This window comes from Mesoplodon bidens (genome assembly GCF_964165515.1).
Source record: "Mesoplodon bidens genome assembly, chromosome: 8".
Taxonomy (NCBI): Eukaryota; Metazoa; Chordata; class Mammalia; order Artiodactyla; family Ziphiidae; genus Mesoplodon; species Mesoplodon bidens.
Window position 1 is genome coordinate 56,008,637 of NC_138165.1, and position 12,806 is coordinate 56,021,442.

The following is a 12,806-nucleotide window of genomic DNA, read 5'->3' on the forward strand; positions in this document are numbered from 1 at the left end:
AAACTAGAATGCAGAGTCACAAAAGCTAAGAGAGGAAAGTGTTTTGAAAAAGAAGTTGGGATTATATTTCTAGAGTACTGCTGAAAGGTCAAGTAAAGGAAGATAAAGAAGTGTTCAATAAATTGGAGACAGAAATTCATTAAAAGACCTTGACAACTGCTTCGAGTCATGGAGGAAGCAGGCATCAGAAAGCACTTAATGGTTCTACAATCAGTGGTTCTCCGCTGGGGATGATCTTTCACCCCAGGGGACATTTGGTAATGTCTGAAGATATTTCTGATTGTCACAGCTGGGGAGTGCTGCTGGTATTAAGTGAGTAGAGGCCAGGGGAAATGCTTAACACCCTACAATGCATAAATTAGTTTCTCACAAGGAGTTATCCTTACCAAAATGTCAATAGTGTCAGAGTTGAGAAACCTTTCTCTTCATAGTAGCAGTATCAGTCTTTCCAGTTAAACTTTAAGTAGATTTTTTGTTTGTTACTTCACTTGATGTAATAATAAACCCTGTAATAAAAAATAGTTCTAAGATGAATCATCAGTATAGTTTTTCTTTTATTGTTCTCTCTTTTTTTCCTCACCTCTCAGTCTCTTTTGCTAGATCCTTTTCTCCTTCCCTCTTAACATTGGAATGCCCCAGGCTCAGACCTTGATCCTCTTCTTTCTATCTTTCCTCACTTCCTTGGAGAGTTCATATTGTTTCATGGTTTAACATATAATCACATGCTAACAATTGCCTAATTGATATCAGGCTCTGTCCAACTGCTTGCTCTGGTTTTACTTTTGGATGTTTAAAAAAAAAAAAATCCCCAGTGGAGCATGCCTAAAAATAAACTATTCATATGATCCACAAAATCTGCTTCCCCAATCTCATTCAATGGCAACTCCATTTTCCAGGCGCTCAAAGTAAAATCTTAGAGTCACTGTTGGCCTCTCTGCTTTTCTCATAACTCCAAAATCAGGCAATACTGTTGAGTCTACTTTCAATAGTATGCCCAGGAGCTGAATACCTTAGGTCAGCGTGACTGCAAGGACCTAGTTTTGGACCACCATCGTCTTTCTTCTGAATTAGTGCAATACCCTCCTAATTGGTCTCCTTGCTATCATTATTACTCACAAAACAGTAACCAGAATGCTCCATGTAAAACATAAATCAGATTATATCACATGTCAAATCAAAAATATCCAGGGCTTCCCTGGTGGCACAGTGGCTGAGAGTCCGCCTGCCGATGCAGGGAACACGGGTTCGTGCCCCGGTCCGGGAAGATCCCATATGCCGCGGAGAGGCTGGGCCCGTGAGCCATGGCCGCTGAGCCTGCGTGTCCGGAGCCTGTGCTCTGCAATGGGAGAGGCCACAACAGTGAGAGGCCTGCATACCACCAAAAATATATATATATATATATATCCAGTGGTTCCCCACTGAAAAGACTGAAATTCTCATAATATCTTACAAGGGTTTAAAAGATTTGGTCTCCTGTTACTTCTCTGACTTTATCTTCTACTACTTTCCCCCTTACTCACTCTTCTCCAGAGAAGCTTTGCTATTCTGAAACCCATCAGTACCTACTAATGTAAGGCCATTCCTGAAATGTTCTCTTGGCCTAAAATGTTCTTCAGCCAGATATCCTGCATGACTCAATTCCTGAACTCCTTCAAGTCTTTGTTCAGATGTGATCTTCTGAATACATAACTTATTGATGATTACAATCTACTGCCCCATTCCCATCCTGGGATCTTCAATGCCTTGCTCTTTTTCATTTCCATAATACTTATCTTTTTTCACTGCCATATATTTTATTCATTTATTATGTTTATTATCTATTGTCTACCTTACCTTGCTATAAATAAATTCCCGGATGGCAGGGTTTTTTTTGTTGTTTTTTTCCCCCCTACCGTTTGTAATCCTAGCATCTAGAACAGGCCTTGTCATAAAGTAGGTCATATTTTTAAAATTAGAAGCAATAAATTAATTGAAAATCTTGAAGAGACATGGCAATAGCTTGTCAATCTTGAAAGTTATCCTTTACAAGTTATTCTTCTCATCCTTGGTATTCATCACTAGTTTAAATATTTTTATCTCCAGATATATCCCATTTTTTCCACTTTTGTCTCACAAAAGCCTAGATTAAACTTTCACATTCTCCCCTCTGGAGTCCATTGAATAAGCCTCCTCTGAATTTCCTGTATCCTCCCCTCTGGAGTCCATTGAATAAGCTTCCTCTGAATTTCCTGTATCTCCTTGGTCCCCATCCCCAAGCCATTCTTCACACCATAGCCAAAATAATCTTAGAACATTAAACTCATCATCATATCTCCCTACTTAAAACATTCAAATGGATTTCCATTAAAAAATCAGTGTTTTACAAGCCTCTCCATGATGTTTAGACTCATCTCCTACCACGCCCGTGCCATCTTCTTTCACACCCAGGAATATTCACATATACACCCACATTTTTTTCTAGCCATAAATAGATCATGCTTCATTTACAAGAATGTAACTTCACAATTATAATATGCATTATTTTCTCTGCCTCCCTTAATTACCCTAATGAATCAAAGTTCCTTTATTAAGAAGACATCACTTTTATTATTATTGTGATCATTGAGATTGGTCTTGGTCTGGTTTAGGTATTAGAGATCTCAGCCTACATAATGTGCTTTCAGGTCTTCCAAAAGGCCTAACTGAACTAACTGTTAATGTTTGAAAGCACAGGCTCACAAAAAGACTGACTACCATCTGAAGAATATCAATTGTCTGCCCAGGAAGTAGCCTACAAGGTGACCTCATTATTTTTCCACATTCTGTTTAGACTTAGAAAATGGATTACTATGGGCATCATCAGAAAACATACCAACAACAAATGCTGGAGAAGGTGTGGAGAAAAGGGAACCCTCTTGCACTGTTGGTAGGAATGTAAATTGATACAGCCACTATGGAGAACGGTATGGAGGTTCCTTAAAAAACTAAAAACAGAATTACCGTATGACCCAGCAATCCCACTACTGGGCATATACCCAGAGAAAACCATAATTCAAACACACACATGCACCCTAGTGTTCATTGCAGCACTATTTACAATAGACAGGTCATGGAAGCAACCTAAATGCCCATCAACAGATGAATGGATAAAGACGATGTGGTACATATATACAAAGGAATATTACTCAGCCATAAAAAGGAACGAAATTGGGTCATTTGTAGAGACTTGGGTGGATCTAGAGACTGTCACACAGAGTGAAGTAAGTCAGAAAGAAAAACAAATATCGTATATTAATGCATATATATGGAATCTAGAAGAATGGTACAGATGTACCGATTTGCAAGGCAGAGATAGAAACACAGATGTAGAGAACAAACATGGACTCCAATGGGGGGTGGTGGCTGTGGGATGAATTGTGAGATTTTGATTGACATATATACACTAATATGTATAAAATAGATAACTAATAAGAGCCTACTGTATAAAAAAATAAATAAAATTCAAAAAAAAAGAAAATGGATTGCTAGTTTATCTAGAGTGTAATGAAACAGCAGGAAACTAATGTTAATGAAACAGGAAAGAAAATGATATATAAAATCCAGTATTATGTATATATTCATTATTTGAATGAACTTGATGGAGAGATATTGAACTATAAAGGCCCAATTTATGTGTACATATTCATATATATATATATATATATATATATATATATATGCATTTACATATCTGCTACATAAGTATTCCAGTTTATCTACAAGATGCTTACCTAATGACTCTGGAGACACACTCTCAACATTTGCTTCTCTGACTTTTCTTTTTCCATGTTTATTTCTGTTTTAACCCCCTTTCTTATAGATACATGATTTATTCATTAAAGTCGAATTCTTTTGTCCCTTTAAGGCATGGGTTGCAAAGCAGCTATATAGGTAAGTTAAATGAGTGAAACAGCTTGGACAGAACATTAGGGATCCAGGTGAGAGAGGCAAACTGAAGATGTATCTCATTAAAACAGAAGCAGCTGATTGACTCTGCCACTCTGGAATGTTGGCCTGCTTTGATATACTATCTTATTTATCCTTAATTTTTAAGAAAAAAAAAGTTTAATTTGTTAAAGTGATATCTTCTTAATTTTAAAGTTAGAATCAACTTAATAGGGTTTTTTTAACTTTAACTTAAATTTAGTCCTCAATGTACCATTTTACAATTTCTGCTTTCAGATAGTTCTGCCTTACATCTAGCTGTTGTGCTTGTTTAAACTGTAAACATCAGAAGGTACCTTGCTTTCTTAATTCCAGATCTTTCACATAGGGAGATGATGTCAAAATTGCCCCCATAAGTATCAACACATTTTTGACTTACTGACTAATGCATGAAAATTCATATTTAGCATTAGATGCATCCTTAACATTTGTAAAGAATGGATAATGTTTTTAAACTGTTAAATAATTTTGTGTTTAGAACCTAAAGACTTAGATCATCTAATTCAAATCCTTTATTTTTATGCACCACATAATTTATAGAGAAACTAGGACTGGCTCTTAAACCAAGTTTCTGATTTCAAATGTTGTGTGCTTTCTAGTCTTCCATGATATCTTTTGTTTAGCTGGTAGTGTGAATGAAGGTTTTGAGAGTGGGTTTTGCTTTTTATGGAGGGTGGGTGGTAAATCATAACAAATAAGTTTAAAGAACACTGAGCACGTTAAAAAAAATGATAAAATCACTTACAGTATTGACCCTGTAACCCAAAGACAAATCTGGGTCTTTTCAGGATGTTGTCTATTGAATGTGGACTCCCCCCACCACACAAGCACAAGTTCTTTACAGTGTCTTCACATCTTTGTTTTACTAGCATTGCATCAGGAGATAATTAACTTTAACAAAATTAACTGAATTTTCTTTGCTTAGATATACACAAAGATGTAAAATCATGAACAAATGAAATATGTGTCCACTTCAATCTATCCTTGTGTTAACTATATTTTCTTAAATTATATTGCTAACTATAGGAATTTTGTTTTACAAAAGATAGCATTTCCATGGCTTGAATGTTTTCATTCTCCTTTCATAGATTTTCCTCTTTCCTTGATTTAGACCAAATGCCTTCAGTGACATATCTTTAGTATACTGAAGCTGGAATTGTGCCAGATACATTACAATCCACAGCTGTAAAGGACTGGTAGTTTAAAGTAGTAACCTCTGATTTTGTTACAATCAAGCTGCCATTTTTTCTGTAAGATTTTAAGCATTTTATTCATTCGACTAATATATCTCTATGAAGAAGAATGCCTCAGAACTCAGAACTTTGGCTGTGTATTTAGAGAGCTTATTAGGAAAGAAATCATCTGTCTGGAGGAAGCAGTCAAAATTTGTCTTCCACTTTGTGCAAACATATGAGCAATGCCTTTTGTTGTCTGGGTAACCACACGCCTCTGCAGTCTCTTAAACATGACATATCTCATTAGTGTCTCTAATTCTTTGGCCTGTCTGTCTAGAGTGCTAGCCAAAGGGGCAAATGAGAGTTTCATGTTTTCTTTGTATTTCCAATCTAATGTGTTTGGTTGTTTTGTTTTCGGTCTCTTTAGAGACAAATGGCTTAACTATCTGTTTCTGTTTTTCATGTCAGTCTCCACTCCATGCCAAGAACCTCAGTTTACTTTTTCTGTGTTTTCACCCAACAGAAATTTGCCTGCCACTCTCCAACCAACATTCATTCAATATGAGAATCCCTTTTAGATGGCTAATGCTATTCACAATCCTGGTCAAGTAGTGAGCAATAGAAAGGGATTATTTATTTCCTATAGAACTCACTATAGAGGTGATTTCCTAATTTCGCCATAGTTTCCTTAATAATAAGACCATCCTATTGCTGTCTCTTGTTTTTCTTCTTCTGTTCAATTCTTCTCTTTTCAGTGTTGAGAATAATTGAGCATTCAGTATGTTATGAGTCACTGAGGATGAACACCTAGTAACATCTTCACCCTGTTGCCATTATTCTCTGAGAATCATCTTGTCACTGATGATTCATGACTTTAGGTTGAATTTATTGGGCATGACCATCCTTTATCCCATATTCTAACTACTTTAGTTGATACCAGAATGACATTAGGGATTCCTTGATCAAGGAACCAGAGAATAACTGTATAGATTTAAATGACCCTATAACTCTTCAGCATCTCTTATGCTCAGCATTGAAAAGTAACATTTTTCCCTTTCCTTAAGCCATATTCTTCACTCTAGTAATGTGACCTAAGTTTGATATATCCTTCTGGAATTCACCATTAATAGAATTTTCACCAGCCAGCTTACCTGAAAAACTATCACAAAATAAAACTTCTGAAGGTTCTGTGATCATTAGGAACCTGAGGTTTTAATTGTCAGCAGTCCAGGTGTATAAATATAGAATGGAAAGATAATCAGGCCAGCTTTGAGCATGAGCGAAATAAAATAAAAATCTTAGATTCAAAAAAGTGAAGCTTTGCATAAAACATGTCCTATTTTAGCAAGGATACCATTAGGATAGAAAATTATGTATGTATATTAACATCTGATAAAGCCAAAATAGGTATTTTTCTATGTTCGTGCCAGACAACTGATATCATATTTCTGCATGCTAAAAGATTGCTCTAGTGGTGGTAAAAAATGATAATATGCTCCAGCAGGCTTTACACAGTTTATAATGGTTATTTTTCCCATTGTCTCTCATCTGTATAAATTTATGACTTACACTGACAAGCCCATACCACTTGATATATTTACTTTTAAGTGCTGCCAAATCAGAAAAAAAAAAGAATTACAGTTAATTTACATAATATTGGAACACTTGAAAATGATTTTGTGTTTTGGCTAGGACAAATATTTATAGCCTACCCATTTATGAATATTATTTATATGGCATGTTTAGACCATGTTGTATTGTAGAGTGCTTTTCATTTAACTTCAGTTAGCTATGAGATATCACTGGGTAGGTGGAGAGTATTTATTATTAGAGTTGAGAAGTAGATTACTGTAAAATTTCATAATTTTAGTTTTTAAACCAATAAGTGAAAAGATTGGTAATAAATGTCATTAGAAATTTCTGTGAGTTCTGTGTTTAGTTCAAGCTATATTTTCCTTCTTTGAGATCTCAGTAATCACACGGCAGACAGTGACTTGTAATTCCTGTTTCTTGGCATCTCACGTTCTTTTTGAGAAGTTTGGTTTGTTTTCTTTTAATCCAAGCCCACTCTTTAATAAAATGTGTTCACTAGTAAATCACAGAAGAAACAGTCATGTGTTAAAAACCCATATTTCCACTGGTTACCAGGTCCTAACAATGCTTTTACACATTGACTACATGTCTAGATATAATGACCTTCAAATAATTGTTTCTATTCTTGATATAATACCCCTGAGAATTTCTTCTCACTTTTGTTTATGCACAATAAACCTGACCACGTCAAATTAATTACTACACTAGTTCCTGCTCAAAGTGATCAAGTTAATTGAAGGGCCCAGCCTTCGTTATTTTCCTTGCTGTCTATTCCCAATGAACCCTCTTACCTTTGTCTCACAATAATTCAGTAATATACTATTGCACAGAAAATCCAAGCTAGCAGATTTAATATAAATGACAGAGATTGTAACTTTCCTCAAAAGACATTTAAATATAATATCTCTCTAAATGTGTCTATTTGTATTAACTTTCTTTTTCAATTTTAAATAAATTATATATGGTAAGGATGTAGAGCAACTGGAACTTGCTTAAATTCCTGAAAAGAGTGAATATTGGTACAGACTCTTTGAAAAAAAAATTCTAGCCCTATCTATTTAAGCAATCGTAAGTATATCTTAAGACTCAACTGTTCTATTTCTTATTAAATACTCAACAGAAATGAGAGTTTGTGTCCTCCAAAAGACACGTAAAGGACTATTCATAGTTTTATTTGTAATGGCGTAAAATTGTAAACAAGAAAAATATATATTACCAGTAAAATGGAAAACAAATTGATACATATTCATGAATAATATTTCATATTCTGAAATACTATCCAGAAATAAAAAGCAATTAATAACTGACATGCACACCAATATAAGTATATTTCACAAACATGATGTTAAGTCAAAGAAGTCAGGAATAGAAGAGTATGATTCTGTTTATGTGGATTTGTTTAAGCTAATCTGTGAGTTAGATGTTAGGATTATGCTTATTCTAAGAGAAATACTAACTGGGAGAGGTCACAAGTGAACCTTCTACAATTCTGGAAGTATTCTAGTAGGGTGGTGGTTAAACAGGGGCGGTGATAGGTAAAACTCCAGTGAGTTGTATACTTAGGATTTGTGAAATTATACATCTATAAAAACTAAGAATAAAATAAAGTATGTTGGGGATTTTAAAAAAATCTATGTAACAATTGACACCTGACCATGTTAAGAAGATTCCCAAACAATCTCAATGTATAGATATAGAAAACTCCGCCAATTTGCTTTTGAAAATACTGTGGTTTGTTGTTTTGTTTTCTTTTAGTGTCCTGAATTTAAAAGGCCCAGGGATGTTGCAGTTGACTGGGTTGCCGGAAATATTTACTGGACTGACCATTCTAGAATGCACTGGTTCAGTTACTACACTACTCACTGGACCAGTCTGAGGTACTCTATCAATGTAGGACAGCTGAATGGCCCCAACTGCACCAGACTGTTAACAAATATGGCTGGAGAACCCTATGCTATTGCTGTAAATCCTAAAAGAGGGTAGGTTAACGACCTGGTTATTTATATTTCTTGATATGAGTATCCATTTTTACAGTTTGTCCCACCCATACTCTGTAGTGTTGTTTCTGGAAGAGTGTTCAATGTATAATAGATTCACAAGACTTCTGAAAATCCCTCTACTCCTTCTGTACAAAAGCATGTCCTTTTCACATCAAATGGTGGTGCAAAATATATTCTTCTTCCTGAACAGTTGCTACTCTATACATTTAGTGTATGTGTATATGTTATGTGTGCATTCAGATTAATGAAACTGATGTGAAAAACATAACCACTGTAGTTAATCTAAAATCGAATTTTTGAGACATTAAAAATAATATTAAACATGTTAAGTGTAGAATATTAGTGATTTGGGCTATTTCTGGTAATAAAAAATGGAGGCATATGTATAAACAAATTTAAACAATTTAACACAAATATTCCCTTTACTTGGCTTGATTTTTTCTTTTTTTACTCTCACTTTTTATTTATAAGCAATGACCAAAAAGGAAATAGGGAAATGTTAAATAAAACTCCTAATCACCCATAAAGTGGATCATTAGATCCTGAGTAAAAAGAGGCAACTGCTGTTTACTTACTAGAATTATGTTATGTGGTGTCTTCTAAGTGAGAAAATTATTTATGTCTGAGAAAATAGTTACTATATCAAAAACAAAAACATACTGATGCATCATCTATAGTAAAATGAATATTCTGTCATGACAAGAAGATAATTTCAAGTGTTAGAAATATTTTTCTTCTAAATTTTAAGGATATTTTCAAAATTGAACTTTGCCTATCAAGTGAGCCTATTAAACAGTGGATCTCAAATTTTAGGAAATAGGTACTACTTTTAAATTGTTGACTCCTGGGGCCCCCTCTTGGAGGTACTCACTCTGTAGGTTTAGAGTTGGGTCCAGAAATCTGCTTTTTCAGGCAATTTTCAGGGACTCTATGGTGATTCTGATGCACAGGGTCTGAAGAGACCCTGTTTTGGGTTGTAACAGCACATTCACCAGGCTAAGCACATTGACCAGACTAACCAACTTGACCTATCTCTTCAAGGATGATGTACTGGACCATTGTTGGGGACCACTCCCACATAGAAGAAGCGGCCATGGACGGTACTCTGAGAAGAATTTTAGTACAAAAGAATTTACAGAGACCCACAGGTATGATATGTGTCCCACACAGTCTAAAATGTGAAGTAGTGTGCTAAGTGTAATAGTATTGCCATTCTGCCTAGTTTTGTTGGCAATATAATCATTTTTACAAGCAGATAAAATAATTTATAATATGACTTTATAAAAGTCATTAACATTTCATGTTGTACTTTCCCAACTTGAAAGTCAGGTTCTTACCATACTGCTGGTGATATTATGGGATGTTACTTGACAATTACCTAAGTTATAAGGCTGTTAGTAGGATTTCACCTGCATGAAATTTTGACAGTTTATAGCATTGTGTCAGGGTGTTTTTACAGCTACGTGTTAATGATATTGGGATAGATGGTAATATTCCTAGAGGATGAGAGACTGAATGGATAGACAGGTGGGAACATATAAACTATTTTTGTGAAAAACACTCACAGCTCTTTTCAATCTGGCTTTAATCTCCCTTCCAGCCATGTCATCTAAACTACCAGTCTATACTCTCTGTACTTCCAGGACTGTTCAGGAGCTCAGGTCTTTCTTCTGCATTCCTGTTCTTTCTCCGATGCCATTTTCCTCCCAGATCCCTCATCTAGAATGCCCTTCCAACTTTTGTGTACCTAGAGGAATCTTACCAGTCTTGTAAGGTCTAAGTTTAGTACTTCCTCAATAAAACATTTTCATACTGCAGAAGCCCCAGAGATTTTTATGCCATCCCCACCCCCTCCCACTACATCCCCATCAAAAAGGACACAATACATTTTCTATAGCATATGTTATTTAACAATTAGGCTTTGCAGTCTCTTTCATAGTTGAAACTTTATATTTGGTACTTATATTTTTATTACTTTTAATGTGCCTTATGCCTTTTCCTCCAAGTAGATTGTTTTTACTCTTATAGGAAGGAGCAATCATTGGGATTTGGTTTATTTATGTAGGTGTGTCTCAATTCAGTGATTTAACAAATACTAATTGAACACTCACCTGGTGACAGAAATTGTTCCAGATGCTGAAGAAATAAGTTCCTGCCCTTATGAAGAGAGTTCCAATTCTCATGAAACTTACCTTCCTGTATAGTATAGAATATGTAGGATACATCATGTCAGATAATTATAAAAGCTATGTAGAAAACAAAATATAAGAGATGGGCAGTTATGGGAAGGTACTATTTTAGTTATGATTATCAAAGTAGTCATCTCTAGAAAGGTTATATTTGAGAAGATAACTGAATAAAGAGTGATAGCAAACTATGTGATTATGTGAGGAAAGAGCTTTCCAAGTAGACAGAATGGCAAGTTATGAGTTAGCAATGAACTTAGCATGTGTAAGAAACAGCAATAATGTTAAGACAGTAGGCAATCCGTATCCATGGTAGGTTGAATTTACTGAACCCACAGATACCGAGGGCTGACTATAATATGGCATTTTATATAAAGGACTTGAGCGTTGGCAGGTTTTGATATTCATGGGGGATCCTATAACCAATCCCCTGCGGACACCAAGGGATGGCTGTATGTCTAGAAGCATATGATCAACTCAGGAGAATAGTAGATGTGAGAGTGACAAGGTGACCAGAGTCAGATCATCCAGGACCTGGAACACACTGATAAGGACTGGATTCTATTCTAGCTTTAAGGGAAGCAAACCACTGGGGATTTTGAGGAAAGTGGCATGATCTGCTCAAACACTATTTTATTTTTTAAAGAACTTTGTACTTCTTTTTCTTAACTTTTTTATTTTTAACAAATTTTAGACTTCTATTCGGTAGAAAAGTTGCACAATTGATTTTAAAAAAGCTTCTCTGATGTTAACATCTTACATAGCCATAGTATACATAACATTATTTTCATTTTAAAAAGTGACTCAGGAAGCAATGTATAGAATTGCCTGTCTGAGGGTTCTTATGATGGAATCTGAGACAGGCATTCTTGGGAAATTTATTTATGAAGGGAGTGTTATTTCCTTGCTATCGTGTTGTAGTTGTGGACATGACCAACCTAAGTCAATCAGATGGAGATATCTCACAGAAAATTGGAGATTTTAGTTCTGGAGCTCAAAGCAGAACTAGAAACTTAGTTCAGAGAACTGGCAATAGAAAACTGATGATTTGAAGTTGCTAGAGTTAAGATAGATAAGGGAGGAGAAAACAAAGAGGCTTCTTAGGGTAGAAATGTATGAGATGCTTATATTCAGAAGAGTCAAGATCAAAAATAAAGACTACAGAGGTGTTTGAGCAATAGGAGCAAAGCAACAGAATTCAGTGCCATAATAGCTGACAGAAAAGTTTCAGGGCTTCCCTGGTGGCGCAGTGGTTGAGAGTCCGCCTACCGATGCAGGGGACACTGGTTCGTGACCCGGTCCGGGAAGATCCCACATGCCACGGAGCGGCTGGGCCCGTGAGCCGTGGCCGCTGAGCCTGCGCGTCCGGAGCCTGTGCACCGCAACGGGAGAGGCCACAACAGTGGGAGGCCCACACATCGCAAAAAAAAAAAAAAAAAAAAAAAAAAATGTTTCAAAAGGAAGATAGTATACCCTATTGGGCATAGCATAGTGTATTAGAAGAAATATGGAGTCGTAGAAAGAGTATAAGCCTTCCATTTATATAGGCATGAGTTAAAATTCAGCAACCTGCATAAACTTTTCAGCACCAATGTTCTTATTTGTAAAATACATATGATAATATTTACCTTACAGAGAATTTATAACAATTCATTTATATCAGAAGTTAAAACCAATGTAAATTGATTGGTATAATTTCTTGAATACCTAGAAGACTAAGAATAATTATAGAAATATTATGCCATGTACTAGAGCCTTGCATTCGTACCTTGTCCACCATAACTCCATAACACGAATTTTTTTTTTTTGATGGCATCTGGCCCGTGAATGTATTTCCTTTTTTTTTTTTTTTTTTTGCGGTACGTGGGCCTGTCACTATTGTGGCTTCT

The 12,806-nt window shown here is 35.5% G+C and overlaps 1 protein-coding gene across 1 annotated transcript in view; it reads left to right on the top strand.

Moving 5' to 3' along the window:
- The window catches only part of LRP1B (LDL receptor related protein 1B), a gene marked incomplete at its 3' end in the record, with an annotated part of 2,330,707 nt that overhangs the window by 2,210,619 nt on the left and 107,282 nt on the right, over positions 1-12,806 (top strand). The window contains exons 99-100 of the mRNA XM_081243013.1: positions 8,487-8,710; positions 9,773-9,879. Of these exons, the coding sequence (XP_081099139.1) occupies positions 8,487-8,710; positions 9,773-9,879 (331 nt within the window). The remainder of the gene's footprint in view (positions 1-8,486; positions 8,711-9,772; positions 9,880-12,806) is intronic.